This window comes from Cricetulus griseus (assembly GCF_003668045.3).
Source record: "Cricetulus griseus strain 17A/GY chromosome 1 unlocalized genomic scaffold, alternate assembly CriGri-PICRH-1.0 chr1_1, whole genome shotgun sequence".
In the NCBI taxonomy this organism is placed as follows: Eukaryota; Metazoa; Chordata; class Mammalia; order Rodentia; family Cricetidae; genus Cricetulus; species Cricetulus griseus.
This window is the reverse complement of record NW_023276807.1, coordinates 233,743,096-233,761,694: the sequence shown is the minus strand read 5'-3', so window position 1 is coordinate 233,761,694 and position 18,599 is coordinate 233,743,096. Positions and strand designations below refer to the sequence as shown.

General features: G+C 40.8%; 1 protein-coding gene across 4 annotated transcripts; it reads right to left on the bottom strand.

The window, feature by feature from the left end:
* Positions 1-1,229: 1,229 nt before the first annotated feature.
* Mtrf1 (mitochondrial translation release factor 1) lies at positions 1,230-18,599 on the bottom strand. Of its 4 annotated transcripts, none has more exons than XM_027390067.2 (11): positions 18,295-18,599; positions 16,938-17,052; positions 14,949-15,365; positions 13,611-13,702; positions 11,858-11,939; positions 11,568-11,675; positions 11,096-11,268; positions 9,009-9,126; positions 6,443-6,579; positions 2,792-2,890; positions 1,230-1,688 (listed from the first exon to the last, which is right to left on the bottom strand). In XM_027390067.2, exons 3-11 carry the CDS (start codon positions 15,355-15,357, stop codon positions 1,575-1,577), a joined length of 1,332 nt encoding a protein of 443 aa, XP_027245868.1. In that variant the 5' UTR covers positions 15,358-15,365; positions 16,938-17,052; positions 18,295-18,599; the 3' UTR covers positions 1,230-1,574. The 4 variants fall into 4 exon arrangements, with proteins under 4 accessions (XP_027245868.1, XP_027245869.1, XP_027245870.1 ...); XM_027390068.2 differs by having other exon boundaries at positions 16,942-17,052; XM_027390069.2 differs by having other exon boundaries at positions 16,946-17,052.

Here is an 18,599-nt window from a genome sequence, read left to right as displayed (position 1 = left end):
CAGCTGGTAGATTACTAGATTGAAAAGAAACATGAGGAAACTTTGGGAGATGGATCAAAGGTTTTCTTCTGTTTGAGCAGGTGTTTGCAAAGATGGATGCAACTGGCAAACTCAATGAACTGTATTCAGATCTGAGCTTTTGATGTACAATAAATTATATTGAATGTCAGTAGGAGTTTCCTTGTAATTGTTGGCACTAAACAAGGTTGTGAAACTCTTTTCTAGGAAATTATCTCAAGCACAGTTCAGACATAAAGCAAGTCTCTCTTCAACTAGAAGTTGAGGGGTCAGCATCATTGAAACTCATACAGATGATGGCTTCAAATGTGATCCTCTGCATCCCTAGGCCATTTTCAAGATAAGCAAACCAAAGTAGCAAAATGCCAAGACGGCACTTAGGCATCCTCTCTTCCTGCCACCACTTCATCACCAGCACGCTCCTTATCTCCTGCTACTTCTAACTTGACTCGTTTTCTTGTAATTGACATAATCACCTGTGACAGAGTCCTTATTGATTGCTGTTCATGAATGTTTTCAACTCCTGAGAAGATCAAATGTCTCTTATGGGGTACTCCACCATTCCCATGCTGGTTGCTCTTTCCCGATGTCATCCCCTATGATTTTGCTCCTGACTGACTTCCCTAGGTCTCCTTCTTTGTGCAGACTAGACTCAGCTTTCTGAAACCCATTTTCCTAGTTTTTATTCTAGTCACTCTCATGCATAATGTATTTTACCTGTTTGGGCTTTAAGGCAAGGGATATATACTTTACTTCATTAAAAGACATAAAAAGCACAGTACCTGCTTATCTCAGAACTCAATCTTCAATGCCATTTACCAGTGAGTCACCACTGCCTCCTTCTCCAGCTTCACCCAGCAGCCTGGTTCATCTGTACTGTTCTTACTCAATACTTAGATAGAGCCCATAGACTATTCATTTTCATATTCAAAGTGAGTCTACATTACCTTTTAGGCATTAACTGCCTTGAGTTTTAATAAGACCACTCTCCCTCAGTTTAAGAGTGCCTGGTGTGTGAGCTGCCTACAAGCGTCATTTCTGTTTCAAATATTTAGTAGCTACTAATTTGTCTTGAGCCTGTTGTGTAATTTTTTTAAAAAATGTAATTTTATATAAGCTAGGCATGGTGACTCACACCTATAATCCCCTTACTTGGAAGAAAAATGATTATAGTTTTTAAAAGGGCTAAAAGAAACAGTTGACTCATACAATCCAGTCTTGACATTTTATTTCTCTTTTGATGTTACAAGCTTATTTTCTACTTGAGGAGTTGGATTATTTACTGAAACCCAAAATAAACCTTTATGTCAAGAAATGTGACTTTCACTGAGTTCAAGGCCAGCCTGATCGACAGAGCAAGTGAGTTCCAGGACAGCCAAGCCAACACAGAGAAACCCTGTCTTGAAAAAAAAAAATGTGACTTTCATTCATTAAAATGATTTCTATAAAAATTCTGTATGTACAGCTATACTTTATGAATATTCATTAAGATTCCCACACTTGTTTATTTCTTGATCAAAGTCCATTTCATTTATATAATAAATAATATGCCACATTTATTTCACTGATTTAAGGCTTTCATCCAAAAATTCAGCAATGGCCTCTTCATCTGCTGATTGAAGCAGTCTCTGAATTAGCTGATCCAAGCATTTCTCACCACGTAAGAATTCCTGATAAAAAAAGATGGAGTTATTATGAATCCTGATGATAAACTGGGCATTGGTGGTATGCGCCTTTAATCCCAGCACTTGGGAGGCAGAGGCAGGCAGGCAGGCAGATCTCTCTGTGAGTTCAAGGCCAGCCTGGTCTACAAGAGCTAGTTCCAGGACAGGCTCCAAAGCTGCACTGAGAAACACTTCCTTGGGGGAAAAAAAAATAAAAAACACCAACGTTTGTACAGTTCTGGAGGTCAAACATGGTCCTCTTTCTTGCAAGGTAAGAATTTTACCAACTGAGTCACCTTAACAGTCCAAGACTTCTACATTCTCTTGGGATTTTTTCCTTTTTAATTTATTTTTCACTTATTGTATGTGCACATGGATAGAAGCCAGAGGTCTTTTGAGATGGGGTCTTTTTAGTGACCCTGGAGATCACCAATTGACTAGACTGCCTGGCCAGTGAACTAGGTAATGAATGAGGTGACTCTGAGTAACAAAATACAATGTCATTCTAGTGGGTTTCACTTAATCAGATGTACCCTTGAAAGGGCCTACCATGCCTGTAAAAAAGGATTAAAAGTAGGGAGACCGTGTTTGAGGCAGCCACTTGGGAAGCAACTTACAGCAACATTTAATGCTAAGAGCAGCTTCCATCTAACTGTGAGCGAGAGCATGCCAGTCACGCAGCTTGAGACAATGGAAGAGGAAGGAATCCAGAAAAGTGAGTAGATCAGCCACACTGCGTTTGTTCCAGCCTTGTGAGACCCCGAGCAGAGAACAACTCAGCTGTGCCTAGAATTCTGACCTACAAAAAGTCTAAAAATAGGGTAGTGCGAGCTCACTAAATGGTACAGCATTTATCTAGCATGTGTGGGTTCAACTCCTAGTATCACAAAAACTTCATGAGATAATAAAAAATATTGTTTTAAGCTGCTAACTTTTTGGCAATTACAAATGAATACTTGTAAATGTGTATATTTATTATATAGTAATAATATGTGATGGTATAACAAAAAATTTAGAATTTATTACACTTACATGCTTTTAGAAAGTGAGCCACCCTGCCAGCCCGATTATACTTTCTAACAAAGCAAAGGTACATAAAGCAATATTACCTTAATGTCCCGAACTTCAAATGCTATTCTATGGTCAGTCACTCTATCCTGGGTAAAATTATATGTTCGGATTCTCTCTGATTGTGCTCTTGTTCCCACCTGTCCCATAACAAAAAGAAATTTGTATTTTTAATTTTAAAATTAAAAACCACAATGTATATTAAATCTTAATAAATTCCTTATACATGACTTTTCTGTTTGAAGGACTTAAGTATCTACTAAAATCCACTTATAATCATAGAACAAGACAAGAACAGGCAGAAGAAAATCGTAAAACTGTGGATATGGTGTCAGGGAAATAGCTGAGTGGGAGAATGCATGCTTACTCAGCTAAAGGCCCAGGTTCCACCCCCAGCCTACCAAACAGACAACTATAGACCTGTGGAGCTCAGCTATGGAGCAAGAATAAATGTCTCTTTGATAGTTCAAACTCTAAATATTGAAAACCAAATGAATCATCTTTTCTACCCCAATCAGTTCTTCCTCCTGGTTCCTACAAATGAACCCACTATGTACTCCTTTTTTTTTTCTTTCCTTTTTAGAGTTTTTAACTTTCAAAACTGCACTGTGCCATTGTGTAGCTTGATGCAGACTCTGGGGCGAAAGCACTCTCGGGTTAGTCCATTGTCCAGCTGGTGCCTTAGTTATACCCTGACTTTGTGTTTCTACTATCACCTCATACACTTCTGCAAAACCACAGATTAACACTGCATGTTTCTGCTTCCATGAGCTCCTTGCTTCATCTTCCTAAGGCGGTTGTCTGAGAAGCTTTCTCCCACGGGTCCTTCTTGCCTGCTAGGAGCACACACCTGAACTCAGCATTTAAGGTACCTCTTAGCATGGACAGGCTTCCCAGCATTGTTTCTCAGAATCATGTGAACCTTTACAATGCCACTTGCTATATCGTGTCATAGTCACATGTTGTCTAGCTCATCATGTTAAGGGACACCCTTCCCTACCACCCCTGCCCAATAACTGAAATACATTCTCTGACCCCTTTAAACTTACAGCATGGGATCACCACCAATCACCCCAGGCAATGGTTACTTGTATGCTCAGGCTGTTCCTGTCCTCCCAGATAGACACAGCATTTTCTCAATTGCTTTCATCTTTTAAGATTAAAGAAACACATTTCTTCTCTCCCACTGCCCCCAGCTCTCTTGTTCTTTCTTTGAACAGACTCTCACTGTACAGCACAGGCTGATCTGGAACTGGCAATCTTCTTGCCTCAGCCTCTCAAATACTGACTCATTTTCTTAAAGTCTGAGGCAAACAATATGAAATGAAACTTCTTATTGGGAGAATTTTAAAAAGTTACAGACTTCTAAGCTCAATCATAAATATATTGAACTAGGGACCGTGCGTTCTGGAACAGTCCCTTATCTATTCCTTTTGCCAAGCTGGGTTTGGAAAGTGCCATACTAGGACCTCACTCTAGATCAGAGGAGCAGGGGTGGGGCGCTGGGGTGTGAAGCATCTAAAAACTTCTTGATGTGGGAACCAGGGTTGAACACTGGGCACTCCATAAAGACCACTGTATGACTGAAGAAAAAGATCGAAAACAGTAGAAAATGCTACTAGAACAGCTCATGGATACACAAGGCAGCTGAGAGGCCTTTCTGGTCACTAAAATGAGACCTAATACACCGTCTGTCCTTTAACTACTTCTACAAGCTGGGAAGTGGGCAAAGAAAGCTAGAAAGACAAACAGGGGAAGGGTTCATATCATGATATATCATGCTGAGCAGAATGACTAATATCTAAAAGGTTTTTGGTTTTTTGCTTTGTTTTTTTTTTTTTTTTCCCAGACAGGATTTCTCTGTGTAACAGCCTTGGCTGTCTTGGAACACAGAATCCTCCTGCGTCTGCCTCCCTAGTGCTAGGATTAGAGGTGTGTGCTACCATGCCCTGCTGTCTAAAAGATTTGTGAAATTCACTTTCCTAAAAGGCCACAAAAGTCTTCCAAGTTTCATTTATTGTAGCATGCCTATATGTAAATATCACATAAAAGCACATTTCTTTCTGCCTGCCTTCCCTCCTTCCTCTCGTTCTCTTTTTTAAAATCCTTCCTGTAGGACTGAGTTCAAAGCTGGGACCCTGCACATACTAGGCAAGTGCTCTACCACTGAGCTACATACACAGTCTTATGCATACTTATTTCTGAGTTCTACTTTCTCTTCTAGGCTCTCTCAAAGAGAAACTTTACCATTCTTGAAGATTTCTTTTTTTTTCTTTTTGGTTTTTCGAGACAGGGTTTCTCTGTGGCTTTGGAGGCTGTCCTGGAACTAGCTCTTGTAAACCAGGCTGGTCTCGAACTCACAGAGATCCACTTGCCTCGGCCTCCCGAGTGCTGGGATTAAAGGTGTGCACCACCAACGCCCGGCATTCTTGAAGATTTTTATTTTATTTTATTTTATTTATTTATTATGTATACAACATTCTGCTTCCATGTATGTCTGCACACCAGAAGAGGGCACCAGATCTCATAACGGATGGTTGTGAGCCACTATGTGTGGTTGCTGGGAATTGAACTCAGGACCTCTGGAAGAGCAGCCAGTGCTCTTAAACTCTGAGCCATCTCTCCAGCCCGAAGATTTTAATTTATACTTTGTTTACTTAAAACAGTGGAATTTATTGCTTAGAATATACTGCCTTACATATTTGTAATATATAACTTACATTTATATATAACATATTTTATATGTAACATTTTTTTGAAATAACAACGTCAGTAGGTAGACTATAGCAATCTGCCTACCTCGGCCTCCTGACTGCTGGAATTAAAGGCATATGCTACCATGCCCAGCTTTGTATACTATATTTAATACCATAAATATATCTTAAACAAAATTCAAGAAGTACCAAAGGGCCTGAAATGAAAAGTCAATCTTCCTTTTATTCTTTATCCCCAGACTCCAGCAGCAATCTCCCTTCCTTGTTTCTGGAAGTGCCATCTATGTTTGATACATATAGATCTGTGATAAAACATAGGCCTAGGCCGGGTGGCTCACGCCTTTAATCCCAGCACACAAGAGGCAGAGGCTGGCGGATCTCTGTGAGTTTGAGACCAGCCTGGTCTACAAGAGCTAGTTCCAGGACAGCCAGGGTTACACAGAGAAACCCTGTCTCAACAACCCTCCCACCCCCACCCAAAAAAACAGGCCTTTAAGTATCTGAAAATCTTCTAATTTCCAGGGAATTATTTTTGTCTTAAAACCAATTTCCTTGCCAGGCAGTGGTGGCACACACCTTTAATCCCAGTACTCGGGAGGCCGAGGCAGGCTGATCTCTTTGATTTTAAGGCCAGCCTGGTTTACAGAGCTAGTTCTAGGACAGTCAGGGCTACATAGAGAAACCCTGTCTGAAGAATAAAAAACAGACAAAACCCCACCAATTTCCTTTTAAGACAGTTACAACACAAACACAATTAGGAAATACTTTTATTCATTCATTTATTCCTTTGCAATAGAAACTGGCATGCCTAAATGCAATCCCAACACCTCAGGCTGCATTTAGAGCATTTAAGCTCTTCCTCATTTAGAAATAAGCACATTTCTCTATGTTCTAAGATACATACATTCATGTTAGGACACACACTGCACTTTCTACATGAAAAAAACTTTCCTACAGTGTTGCAATTGTTACACTTACCTGCAGTTTTCTAGCACTCTGTTGCTGACACTTGTCTTTCTCAAGTATCTGCTGGTAGAGTCTAGCTCTCAACACACGCAAAGCTATTTCCTTATTTTTCAGCTGTGATCGTTCTTGTTGGCACTCTACCACCAGTCCTGAAAAACAACAGGAATCAGAGGTAAAGTATTACTAGTCATTTCCACAGTCAAATACAATAGAAATGAGAACATTTTATTTATTGTTTATTTGTGACAGGGTCTCACTGAGTAGTTCCGGCTGGTCTTGAACCCAGTCTGCTTCTGCCTCAGGAGTTCTGGGATTAAACCTGGCTGAGGTACTTTGTAAGGGGAAAGGTTAATCAGGACATGTGACAAAAGATAAACAACAATTTGGATTTAGCACACTTTAGAAACTGTTGGTAATGACTGTATGCCTGCTTAGATTCTGATATCTAAATGAAATATTTCACTGTTTTGTTTGTTTGTTTTTTCTTTTCTGTTTTCAAGACAGGTACTCACTATGTAGTCTTTTTGTTTGTTGTTTGGGTTTTTTTGTTTGTTTGTTTCTCTAGTTTCTTGTTTGAGTCAGAGTTTCTCTGTGTAACAGTCCTGGCTGTCCTGGAACTGGCTCTATAGAGGAGTCTGGACTTGAATTCACAGAGATCTGCCTGCTTCTGCCTCCCAACTAAGTGCTGGGATTAACAATGTGCACCACTCTACCTGGCCTTTTTTTTAATAAGGTCTCCCTGTGCAGTCCAGGCAGTCCTTAAACTTGAGATCCATCAGCTCCTCAAATGCTGTGCTTACAGCATACTGGGATTACAGGGGTCTGTTATGAGGTTTGACTCTGAAATCTTCAGATGGGAAGCCTGAGGCAGCAGCTGGTCAGATTTACTTTTATTCTCTGAGCGCTTCCTCTCCTTTTTTCGCTCGTCTAAAAGTAAACTTCTGCCATCCTCTAGGGAGTGCCGTCCCTGCTCTGTCCTACTCAGGGAGCACTGGACCTTTCCTCTTTGAGTCAAAATGCACGAAAAGAGGGCTGGTGTTGAAAATCCCCCTTTACGAAAGTCTGGGGACATAGCTCAATGACAGAGCCAAGCTAGCATGGCTGAAGCCTGGGTTCTATCTTTAGTGTCACTTCCACTCTCTGCCCCCAACAAAAAAAGATGAGCGCAGTATCTGTGGTGGCAGATGTGAGTCATCTGTTGTAGGTGCTGAGAACTGCCCTCTTAGCTTAATTGGCGCTCTCGCCCATCCTGGCTTAGCATTTGAGAGTGTTTACTGATCACCTGTGAGGACCAGAGTTTGGATCTAAGCACCCATGCAACAAGCCAGGTGTCCCGCAAACACCTGTAACTCCAGCTCTTTGGGATCAGACTCCTAGCTTCAAGCATGCAGAGACATGCACACCTGCACACACTCACACATAATTCTTTTTAGTGACTTAAAAACAAATGAAGATTTAGAAAGAAAACTTGTTTTAGTCTGAAAGTGATGCTTATGTACTATATTAACAACTTGGCCAATGACAGTCTGCACATACAATAGTTGTCCTATAAAATCTTATCACTGAGAGTTATCTTAGTTTGTGATCTTTTATAATTTTCACCCAGTGATAAACTGCATAATGATGCATTTCTCAGAATGTAACCCTATTATGAAGCAATGTTTTTAAAAATCACCTTAACGTTTAAAAAAAAGCTTACAGTTTATCAAGGTGACCAAGTGGCCAATATTCAGGGCAGCAGAGCCTTCCTGGCACTAGCAGTTCATCTCCAAGACGAGACAGGATCCACAGCAATGGCATGTCTAAGCTGTATCTGTTCCCTTTGGAACTCCATGGAGCACTGCTTGTGGAGCACCACTGTGCATCATATCCAAGCACCTTTCCCGCACAGATATGCTTACCACCTGCATCTTTCAAAGGAAGAACTGTTTCCAAACAGGAGAAAACAGACACAACTGGTACATCAGATCCACAATGACACTGCCATCTTTAGACTGTAAATATATTCAAATATATAGTACTTGGTCCACGCCGGGCATTGGTGGCGCACGCCTTTAATCCTAGCACTCCGGAGGCAGAGACAGGCGGATCTCTGTGAGTTCAGGCCAGACTGGTCTCCAGAGCGAGTGCCAGGATAGGCTCCAAAGCTGCACAGAGAAACCTGTCTCGAAAAACACATATATAGAGTACTTGGTCCTCAGTTGCTGTGGAAAGGATTAGGAGGTGTGGCCTGATTGCAGAGGCGTGTCACTGGGGGTGGGTTTTAAGTTTTCAACGCCCACACCAATCAGTTAGCTCTCTCTGCCTTGCGCTTGTGGATCAAGACATGAGCTCTCAGCTACTGCTCCAGCACCAGGCCTGCTGCCATGCTCCCTGTCATGATGGCCATAGACGCCAACCCTCTGAAACCATGAGCCCGGAATCAAGTGTTTCTTTTATAAGTTGCCTTGGTCATGGTGCCCTAATACATCATTAGAAAGTAAGGAAGACACAAGCAGCAGCTTGCTCACCTGTGGGGATATGGACAAGCCTCACCGCGCTGTCTGTCGTGTTAACACACAAGCAGCAGCTTGCTCACCTGTGGGGATATGGACGAGCCTCACCGCACTGTCTGTCGTGTTAACATGCTGCCCTCCTGGGCCTCGGGATCGAAATGTGTCTATCCGCAGATCCCTGGGGTCGACTTTCACATCAACCTAGGACAAAAAGACACAGCCTAAGTAAATTCACAATTCCACAAATACTTTACTCGAGACTTTTCAAATAAACTAAACTACTTATGCAAACCACAAATTAAAAAGAATGCCAAAGGAAGAACCATAATGACCTATTTCTCCCTCCCTCCCTCTCTCCCCCCCCCTCTGTTTTTCCCCCTGAGACAGGGTTTCTTTGTGTAGTTCCAGCTGCCCTGGAATTAGCTCTATAGACCAGGTTTGCCTCAACTTCAAAGATCTGCCTATTTCTGCCTCCCAAGTTTTGGGATTAAAGTCATGTGCCACCATCACAGGCTAATAACCTATTTCAATGAAACACTGTTTTTGTTTATGAGGTGATAGGGTTTGAACCTAGGGCATTATACATGCTAGGTAAGAATTCTACCTTTGAACTTATCCCACTTAAAGGATGAAGTTTTTAAGTACTGACTGAGAATGGTTTGAGAGCACTGAATTATGTATCTTTTAAGAGTTCCACTACTGGTTATCTCATATTATACAGAACATAAAAATATCTGTAACACACATCACTGATTCTCATTATTCCCAGAATCCCAGTTGAGAAATTTACCTTCTCACTAAAATCTCGTCCCATGCCACTTTCACACTAAAGCACTTGAGCTGTTCCACATTCTCTCATTCTCAGGCACCTTCTTGTTTCAGCTCTCACACAGATAACCAGAGGACAGATATGATGCAGCAGGACACTGGAGCACAGGGAGGCTTTGCTTGGGGTTACTTATACTGCGTTTTAACCCCAGTTAGTGGAGCAGCTCAGGCTAATCTCTTTTCCCGTGACTCATTCTCCTCTTGTAAAACAAAGAAACTAAATCTAGCAGGTGGGTTGTTTGGGGGATTTAAGGTCATAATCATGTGAGGTGTGTACACGTATATGAACGGGTGAACCCTTAACCACTGCTCCCGGGCTCCTGTGAGATCGCTCTCCTCTTCCTCCTCCCCACCCCTCCCCTCTGCGGGTGTGTATTTATTGGTGGGTCACAGTTTTACTCCTTGAACTTTATTTGAGAAGGAGATCTGAGAAGACACAATTGAGTTTAAAGGACATGCAGGGCTGGTGATGGCTCAGCAGGTGAAGGCACTTGCTGCTGAGGCTGAAGACTTGAGTTCCACTCCTGGACACACATGGTAGGAGAGAACTGACTTCGTGAGTTGTCCTCTGACCTCCATGTGTTAAGTTATGGAACACACGCTCACTCACACACAGACACACAAATAAATACATGTAAATAAAACATGTTTTTTAAAAAGATTGGACTAGATACCCAGATAGACTCTAAATACAATCATAGTGTCCTGACAAGACTCTGAGTTCCCTTCGTAGAGATGACCATGGGAATTCAAAGCAGAAGCTGGTGGTATAGAGCCTCAAGCCAGGAGCACCTGGAGCTACTTGAAGCTGGAAGTGCAATGGAGGATACTGTCCCTTCAGAGAGATTAAGACCAGGCAGCCACCTTGATTTGGGACCGTTTGCCTCTATGACTATGAGAGAGTAAACCGTTGCTGTTTTTATTTATTTATTTATTTATTTATTTATTTGTGTGTGTGTGTGTGTGTGTGTCTGTGTTTGAGTGCACATGTGCACAACAAAGCATGCCTGTGGAGGTCAGAGGACAACTTTGGAAAGATTAGTTCTCTCCTTCCACCATGTGGATTCCAGGGATTAAACTCAGGGCATCAGACTTGGCAACAAATACCTTTAGCTACTGAGTCATCTTGCCTGATGCTGTGACTTCTTTTTTAAATAAAACAAAATAAACAAAACATTATAGAGATAAAAAGGGTAATTTACCTGGGGAAGAGTTAAAGATTCTCAAAAAAGACTATTAAGTTCAATTGTCAACCATGAAAACAGACTTTTCTAGAAGGTAGGGTTTCTTAGCATAATATACATTACATGGAGCCAGTTTCACTGTGTCCTGGTGAAATTACCTCATCTGGCTGAAGAAGGACAATAACTGACATTGTTCCTGTGTGAATACGCTGCATCCTTGACGACAGGCCCACATCTGGGATTCGCTGAACTCTATGGATTCCACCTTCATACTTCAAATGCTTATAGACACTGTCTCCAGAAATTCTGGCAGCTGCATGATGTAGTCCACCTAGAAAAAAGAGATAAAGAGATACTAGTGCAGTCAGACTCCTAGGTACTGGAACTAAAGCTGTGGGCTATCACACTTGGTTCTTTGCTTTAGTTTGGGAAGGGTAGATATCTAGTTTCCACAGGAACTTCTTCTTTAATTCACATACTCCTTCTTAGGAGCATGGTTCCCATCCTGATCTCTTCAGTTTAGGTAAGAACTTTACTGAAGGCCAGATGTGGTGGTGCATGCCTTTAGTCCCAGCATTACCAGTAAAATAAGTTGGAGCGCCTTTGACAAAGTCTTCAATTTATGCTTACCATAATCTGCTGGTGTGTAATTCAGCAGCTCAAATTTCCAGTGTTTATAGTATGAATAATTCTGGTACATATCAAATATTTCTCGGGTAAACTGTTGGCAGATATCACCTAAAAGAAAATACACAAACTATTCAGTAAGCACAAATATTAGAGAGTGCATCCTTAGGTATAAGCACCCAGAAGATGTGTCCAAAACTAAACACATGCAACAGGCTTTTCAAGTATGGTGATGTCAAACCAAGTAAAAACCAAGTTTTTAAAATGCATTTACATAAACTGATTTTTCTGACCTCCAGTAGTTCTTCCAGATGTCACCTCTAAAATAACATCACTTTTGTCATATTTCTCCTTTGGCACTAGCTGCTCCAAAAGCTAGAAAAGAAGGAAAATGCAATCACTGGTATATTACTACTTGAAGTTAAGTCAAAGCCCTCAGTATATTTTAGAAGTCAGCAATTAACAAAACCATGAACTATCCCAAGAAGGTAAGTCCTAAAACTGTAGCTTAAGTAACCTAATTAGATAATCAGTTCACATAACAATAAAGTTACTTGTTTGAGTATTTTCTGCAATGTTAACAGATTATCTTCATTTTCTAAAATGAAGCTAATTATGATCAAAGTTCAGAGTGTTCCATTCAACTTTGTTCAGATTTTGCTTCTTAAAATTAGTTCTAAACAGTGGCATCTTTCATCTGATAAATGTAACAAGGCTTTGAAATCTTCATTTACTCCAAATGAAGACATCTGACATATAATTGCATAGTCTCCCCTGTCATAAACGATAGTCAGCTCTATGCCACACCTTACATTCTTGGTGGGCTCATTCTGTTTAAAGACTATGTTAAGGGGACTCAAGATAAAAGATTCAAACAGTTTCTCACATGTGACAAGAAAAAAAAGAGTGGGGGGCGGTCCTGGGTTCCTAATAAAGTAAAGCGTTTCCCTCCTAGGAAGAATAGGCAAACAATCTCCCGGTTACTAAAAGGTCTTTCAAATCAAACTAAATGTACCTACATGTTATGACTCTCCTCCCTACTGACAATGTCTGGTTGTGAGCCTAGCCTTTAATGGCTGAGCCATCTCTCCAGCCCCCACTGCCAATTTCTGATACACTCCATCTCTGCTAGATATGATAGTTTGTGGGAGAGAATGTTAGAGTGTCAGCTATGTTGTGCCTTTGGTTCACTAGGTGACATCTCTATTCATCCTTCTAAGTCCTCAAAATCTGGAGAGACTATGATGATAACTACAACTGAGGGCAACATGGTACATAGCACTATGGTCTTCACTGTCTTTAACAACAAACTACCTATTGAACTAGAAAAAGCAAAAAGGTCACTATTATAGAATTTGCCCTTCATAACTACAGTATTGTCTACAGCAGACACCGTATCATGATCCCTGGAAGTCCCCAGCATGCCACAGCCTTACTAGCCCCAACTAAAGACCTGTGCTAACTAGCTGGCACTACACTTAGGTTCACTCCATCACAGTCAGCATGCAGGTTTTCAATCCGACACAATCACCAGGAACCTACCTATTCGCTTCTAACACTTAAAACCATCTGACTTGTCCCCATGGTGTCTACATTTCTTTTTAAGATTTTACTCATTTATTTTATTTGTGTGTGTATGTGTGTGCTCATTTTATATACATGCCCCTCGGGTGTTGGAGGACAACTCAAGGGAGTTAGTTCTCTCCTGTCGCCTGTCTGATACAGAAGAACTCGGGTGTGTACAGACCATCTGCTGAGCCATCGATTGGTCTCCTAAATTTCCTTCCTACAGTATTATGTTTTCCTGCCTAAGAAGTCAATAGATTCTGCTATGATTTTCCTCTCCCTCTGGGAGTCCCCCATTCACTGACATCCCAGTTCTCTTCCAAGGATCCTCCAGCAAACTGTACTAAGTATAGCCTAATTACTCATCGTGTTAAAAAGAACACCATTAGAAGCTATTTTGAGCATCAAAGCATAATCTAGAAAACAATACTATTCCTTCATATTAGCACTACTGAGATTAGTATATTGCCTGAAACATACCTCACTATACAGTGTGTTGATCTTTTGATCAATGATTTGCCTTTCTTCTGATACAAGTTCTTGCAACTGCTTTTCGTCTTGTTTATGTAGAGCTAAAACCAGCAACAGAGAGAGTAATAAGTTCTTTTAAAAATTCTTACAGAGCTAGTATTAAAAACTATCTCATCAATGTCTACAAAGTTTTTTGTTTGTTTTGGGAGTGCAGTCCAGGCTGGCCTTGACCTCTGTCTTTCTGCCTCAGTCTCCTGAAACCCAGCCTTGGGGGTGAGGGGAGTCCCTGCAAATATTACAGCTGATAGAGAAACAAACTTCAAGAAGCAAGAAGGAAACCTGGTTCAGTATGACTTAGCCAGGCTGGTTCCTACTTCTGGAGTCTGACACCAGGCCAGTTTATTTTACTTATTTAAGTACAGTACAATTTTGGAGAAAAGTTTCCTGGTAACAATTATCCCATGTGTAAAATAAAGCTTAGGGCATGACTACATTGAGACTCTATTGCAAAACACATGTCAGAAGTACATCTTACAAAGTAAGACGGGTTCTATAGCTTACGGGTCTTAATCGTGCAGACAATGTAGGGATCAGCAGACTAGAAAGCACACACGACAGCTCCCCTAAGCATGGGTTCTACTGACTGTGAAACTAAGATAAAGGTCGAGGGAGGCAGATTTGGGTGAGACCTGGCCCTACATATAGCAAAGGCCACTGGGTTATTACCAATATCCACTCCCAGCCTTCTGGATGGAAAACAGGTATACATTTCCTCCACTGAGAACATTCCTAGTTTCTCCATTGTTAATCTGTGAGCATGTGTGCTGTCTACACCTGTCTCAAAAACAAATAGCATAGCTAACTCTTTAAAAAAAAAAAAAAAAAAAACAAAGTAGCTATGACATATAAAATACAAAGCTTTCTCTGAGATTCTCACAATGTGTGGTGTCATCTAGCAGTGTCCACCAAGCCTGTCTGGTTTTGAGGGCTGAGATGCTCTTTAGAACACTATGTATCTCTCAAGTAGACTAGGGATCATATCATCAATAACACATATATTCTCTCATATTACATCATACGAGCCCTGCAATGGCTCCTAAATGTAGAACTGGGCTTAGTAAATTGCTTAGGATGATATCGAGTCTGCCAGACTCTAAACCTCTTGGTGAGTACCACGAAGAGCCTGGACTCTTAGCAGACCCTGAGCAACTGAAATACGTCAAACACCAAGTGAGGATACAGTCCTCTTACCAAGTATTGAGCTTATTATCTGTAGGTTTTTTAAAAGACAGAACTCAAAATTCAATCAGTTATATACGTATATGCCCATAGATATCATTTACCCACTTTTACACATTGACTCTAATTCTTCAATGGCTTGTTCGGCCTCCTGAATTTCTTGATAAATAGCTGCAAGTGGTGCCAATTTGGCATGCCTTCTGCATAAGGCCCTTCGGCTGTCTTCATTCCCAGAGATATCCTGCAAACACCCATCAAGGGTTTGGTACTCTTCATTCAGGCCTTCCATATACTTCTGTAGGGCTTTATGTTTCCAAAGCATCTTTGGATCTTGATGACAGTAGCTCCTGGACCAACTCTTATTTAATACCTGATGGAGAACATGACTCTTGTTTTGTTTAAAATCCCACAGTCTTGTATCAAGACTTATCTGTCTAAACCGCTGACAATAGAGGAAGACATGTCTCCGGGTGTAAGATGGATTCCGAAAAAGATGAATACACAGGTGATGACTCATCTCAGCAGCTGTAATGTAAGATATACAATTTGAAAAGAGCAATTCTAAAGATATATGGTACAATAAAACTAGGAGTTTCAGAGAAACCTTTAGATCATGGCCTCATTGGGCTCCAAAGACAGGCTATAACTCAGAAAGACACACACACACACACACACACACACACACACACACACACACACACACACACGTGTATATATATATATATATATATATATATATATATATATAGAGAGAGAGAGAGAGAGAGAGAGAGAGTGAGAGAGAGAGAGAGAATTTATTTTATTTAGAGAGTGAGTCTCATTATATAGCTCTTGAACTCACTCTGTAGACCAAGATGGCCTTGAACTCAGAGATCTGCCTGCCTCTCCTCCCAAATGGTGGGATTAAAGGGAAAGTGCCACCAGGCTGAGCCCACAAAGAAAATTCCTGAAACCTCTAAATAACAGTATATTAAAACAAGTGAGGGACCAGCAAAATAGCCCAGAGAACAGAACTGCCTACAGCTAAGTCTGATAACTTCTGAGTTCAATCCTGGGACACACATGATGGAAAGAGATACCTGTGCTATGGCATGTACACCTCACACATTTGTACATGCACACAAAAAAAGTAATCTTACATATGCAGTTAACTAGGAAAAGTGAGTAGGGCTGTAACTAACAGACACATCACCACAATAGGTTAGGGCAGTTTTAACTTTAAATGAGTATGTAAACAAACACTTAAAAGCTATAAAATAGCCAAGCAGTGGTGGTTTGTGCCTTTATTTCCAGCACTTGGGAAGCAGAGGCAGGGGCATCTCTCTGAGTTTGAGGCCACTCTAGTCTACAGAGTGAGTTCCCGGATAGCCAGTGCTACACAGAGAAACCATGCCCCAGGGAGGTGGGGGGAAGAAAACCTCCACCACTAACAACAAACAAACAAACAAACAAAAAACAAAACAAAACTAGGGGCAGGAGAGACAGCTCAGCAGTTAAGAGCCCTGGCAACTCTTCCAGAAGTCCTGAGTTCAATTCCCAGAAACCACATGGTAGCTGGGAATCTGTAATGAGACCTACAGCCCTCTTCTGGCCTGCAGGCATGTATGCATGCAGAACACTATAATAAATAAATAAATCTTTAAAAACCCAAAAATCAAAAAGCTATAAAATAATGATGCAGTCTTTACACCTAAAGTCATAGATTTCTGGTCTAAGGAATATATTAACATGTCATCTATTATGCAGTCTAATTTATTGTTTATAAAAGGGTTTTGCTACACAGCTCAGACTGGCTTCAAACTGGGGCCTATTGCTTCAGCTTCCCAAATGTTAGATCACAAATGTAAGTCAACATGTCTGGATAAACTTAAATGAGCAATTTTATTGTACCTATTAATTTATTTTTAAAATTTTATTATTATTATTAGAGAAAGTGTGTGTGTTTGTGTGTTAAGAAAGGAAGGGAGGGAGCAAGAGAGATAGAGGTAACTGACCCCAGGGCCTTGCACGTGCTAGGGAAGTACTTTGTTTTAATTGTTTAGTTTCAGGGCATTCAGATGTGAAAGAAAGACAGGTAACTTAATCACAACTACTCACTCACTCACTGGACAGAGGCACAGCCTGTATTATAGGTTGTTTATTCCAAGGTCAGAGTTTTTCACTCTCAGCCCTGTGATCACTTCTTGAGGGTACTTCTCTTTCAGCTGAGAACCTACAGGAAGAGATTAAATATTAAAAACATTAAAAGACCACATGGTGGGGCTGGAGAGATGGCTCAGAGGTTAAGAGCACCAACTGTTCTTCCAGAGGTCCTGAGTTCAATTCCCAGCAACCACATGGTGGCTCACAACCATCCGTAATGAGATCTGATGCCCTCTTCTGGTGTGCAGATATACATGGAAGCAGAATGTTGTATACATAATAAGTAAATAAAATCTTTTTTTTTTTTAAAAAAAAAAAGACCACATGGTGGTTTTCAGATAACTCCTATTTTTCCAAGTCTTTTACACAGTACACACTATTTTCATAATTTTAAGAGTGCAGAAGATTGCCAAGCTGGAGATATTTTTGACAGCTAAAAAATACTTGCTCTTCTTGCCTCTGGCTGGGTACCAATCATGTATGTGGTGCACATACATACATGCTGGTACTCACACACACAAAATATAAATTTCTTTAAAAAATAACATTTAGGTGAAATTGGCTATGTACAATAATTATGTGTTCTTCCCTCAGATAATCGAGAGCTAACAGTAGAATACTATGACTTTATTGAGCAAGAGAGGGAACACAAAGTTTTCTAAGAAAGACATTTTGCCTCCTGAAATTAAAACTGGAAATAAGGGCAGGAATTTAGCATAATGGCATGGGGATAAAGCTCAGTGATACACCACTGGCCTAACAAGCACAAAAAATTACCATAAGCAACTACAAGTGTTGCTATGCTGGGCAACACATTTATATATAAGACCCCTGGATCTCACTAAATATAGCTAACAGCCTTATCATTTAAAAATTTAAATATTCAGAATAATCAGCGTTTGCTGAGTTTTACTATAAATTTAACAAATTATTAATCACAGCTGAATTGGCGAATACATCAGAAGAAGTGTCTATCTGACCGTGAGAATGAAGGACAGTGATATTTTTAAATAATAGTTTAGGCTAAAATTTCCATTTTAGGAGCAGCCATGGAATGAGAATTATCAAGGCCAGAAACTTTAATGTTCCTTTCTAAGGTTACCTAAACCTAGAATGAGCAAGGCTTCGACATAACCCCCACAACACAGGAATCCTCAGTCTCTGGCATGCTGAAAGTGATACTAAATGGGAGGCAGGAGCAGAATGGGAAAATCATATTGTATAAATCAGCATTATGGAGCATTCTATACGGAACACCAGTGGGCAGTGGCAAGATAAAGAGTTTTTAAGGTCAAGAAAGAACTGTGAATACCTAAGTAAAAGAAGAAAAACGACGTTCTCGTTTCTTGCTGGTAACTGAACCTTCTATGTCCCCAACATTTCTGCTCAAGCTACTGCAAACATGCTCCTTTCCAGGCTACTGCTTCCGGGTTACGTTTGTCCTTGGCTCCTCCTCCATTTTGACGCTTCTTGCAGAATAGTGGTCCTTAGGTGTCCGTAACAGTAAACAAAAGAAATGGCGAGGCAGGAAGGCGATTCTTCTGGGTAGCCCACGCGCCGAACTTATTTGGAGCGGAAGGCCAGGAGGTGTAGGGGCCAGAGGGAGCCAGAAGGGAG